Source organism: Saprolegnia diclina (genome assembly GCF_000281045.1).
Source record: "Saprolegnia diclina VS20 unplaced genomic scaffold supercont1.26, whole genome shotgun sequence".
Classification (NCBI taxonomy): Eukaryota; Oomycota; class Saprolegniomycetes; order Saprolegniales; family Saprolegniaceae; genus Saprolegnia; species Saprolegnia diclina.
The window spans coordinates 274,223-275,639 of record NW_008246093.1 but is presented as its reverse complement, the minus strand read 5'-3'; the positions used below and the strand labels follow the sequence as shown (position 1 = coordinate 275,639).

At 51.7% G+C, this 1,417-nt stretch overlaps 1 protein-coding gene across 1 annotated transcript; it reads left to right on the top strand.

The window, feature by feature from the left end:
* Window positions 1-334: 334 nt before the first annotated feature.
* Window positions 335-754, top strand: SDRG_08520 (hypothetical protein; the record flags this gene model as incomplete). Its single annotated transcript, XM_008614412.1, has 2 exons — window positions 335-637; window positions 689-754. The coding sequence occupies 2 exons, from the start codon at window positions 335-337 to the stop codon at window positions 752-754; spliced, it is 369 nt and encodes a 122-aa protein (XP_008612634.1).
* Between the last annotated feature and the right edge of the window lie 663 nt (window positions 755-1,417).

The window sequence follows — 1,417 nt, the reverse complement described above, 5'->3', positions numbered from 1 at the left end:
TTTAAATCAATGGGACTGGTAGAAACTATGACACTGGACGCGTAAAATCCACAACTCAATAAAACCTCGATGATAAATCCAAACGAAAACATAAGGCCGTGTTCGGTTTTCTTTTTTTTGGTGGATTCAGGTGGATCGAGGCAATCGTGGATCGGACGATATCGATTTTTTCGTGTTCGGTGAAGAAAAAAAGGTGGATCGGGATGGCCAGGATCATGAATCTCGGAATCCATGTCACGCGGTGGATTTCGGCCATCGCAAAGTGAATCGGGCAATTTTAATAAAAGTACGATTAAAATTACAGGCGCTCAAAATTGCGCGCGCATTTGAACGGATGGCTGACGACGACGACATAGTTCTCCTTGCGTGCGCCATGGCCATAGCGGCGGCCGCATTAACCATCAAGGACGAGCTTATCGACGATGACCTGCCCGACCGTAAGCCGCAGCTCCGGTTCGTGCGCCCCGAGACGTCGTACTTGGACTACCAAGACATGCAACGCGACCTCCTCTACGATCGCGGCGATCTCGGCGATCGTGTCATCTACGACATTTTCCGCATGGACGGTGCGAGCCTCCACGTGTTAGTTGCGATGGCGACACCCTATCTACCGGGGCGTATCAACCCACGCGATGTGGTATGCGTCGTTGTGCATTGGCTGGCGACTGGGGCCTCGGTGCGTGCTCAGGAGCAGTTCTTCCTCGACAAAGGGTTTTCGACCCTGCACCATTACCGTACCATCGTCTGGTCTTGAGCCTCTTCCACTTGGTACTACACCGACCGCCGTTCACGATTGAGGCGTCCCTCGGCGTCATGTCTTTGGCGACGAGCGCCCAGCCAGTCGCCTTCAGGTTCTTGCCAGCCGACACGACATACTGTGGGCTATTGGCGACATTGCGGAAGGACTCGACCAAAGCCACCTCGAGCTCGCGCGTCCAGCTCGCCGGGGCCACCATGTTCCCGCCAAAAAGAGCTTTGAACTTATTTTTATTAGCCCGAATAAAATTGACGGCCGATCCAGGCCATTCGACCTTCGATCCAATCGTGTTCGGCGAGCATTCGGGTGGTTGATCGGGCATGCCAACCGGATCTACATCCGGCTGGATGAAGATTCCGCGAATCGACATCCCGGATGCCGATCCACTTTTTTCACCGACCACGGCCTAAGATCGTGCGGATTGGAGCCATGGCGTTAGCATCAAGCGAGGAACGTCGCTGCTCGCGAAATTGAATTTTTGCAATGATTTAAATCAATGGGACTGGTAGAAACTATGACACTGGACGCGTAAAATCCACAACTCAATAAAACCTCGATGATAAATCCAAACGACAATGGGACTGGTAGAAACTATGACACTGGACGCGTAAAATCCACAACTCAATAAAACCTCGATGATAAATCCAAACGAAAACATAA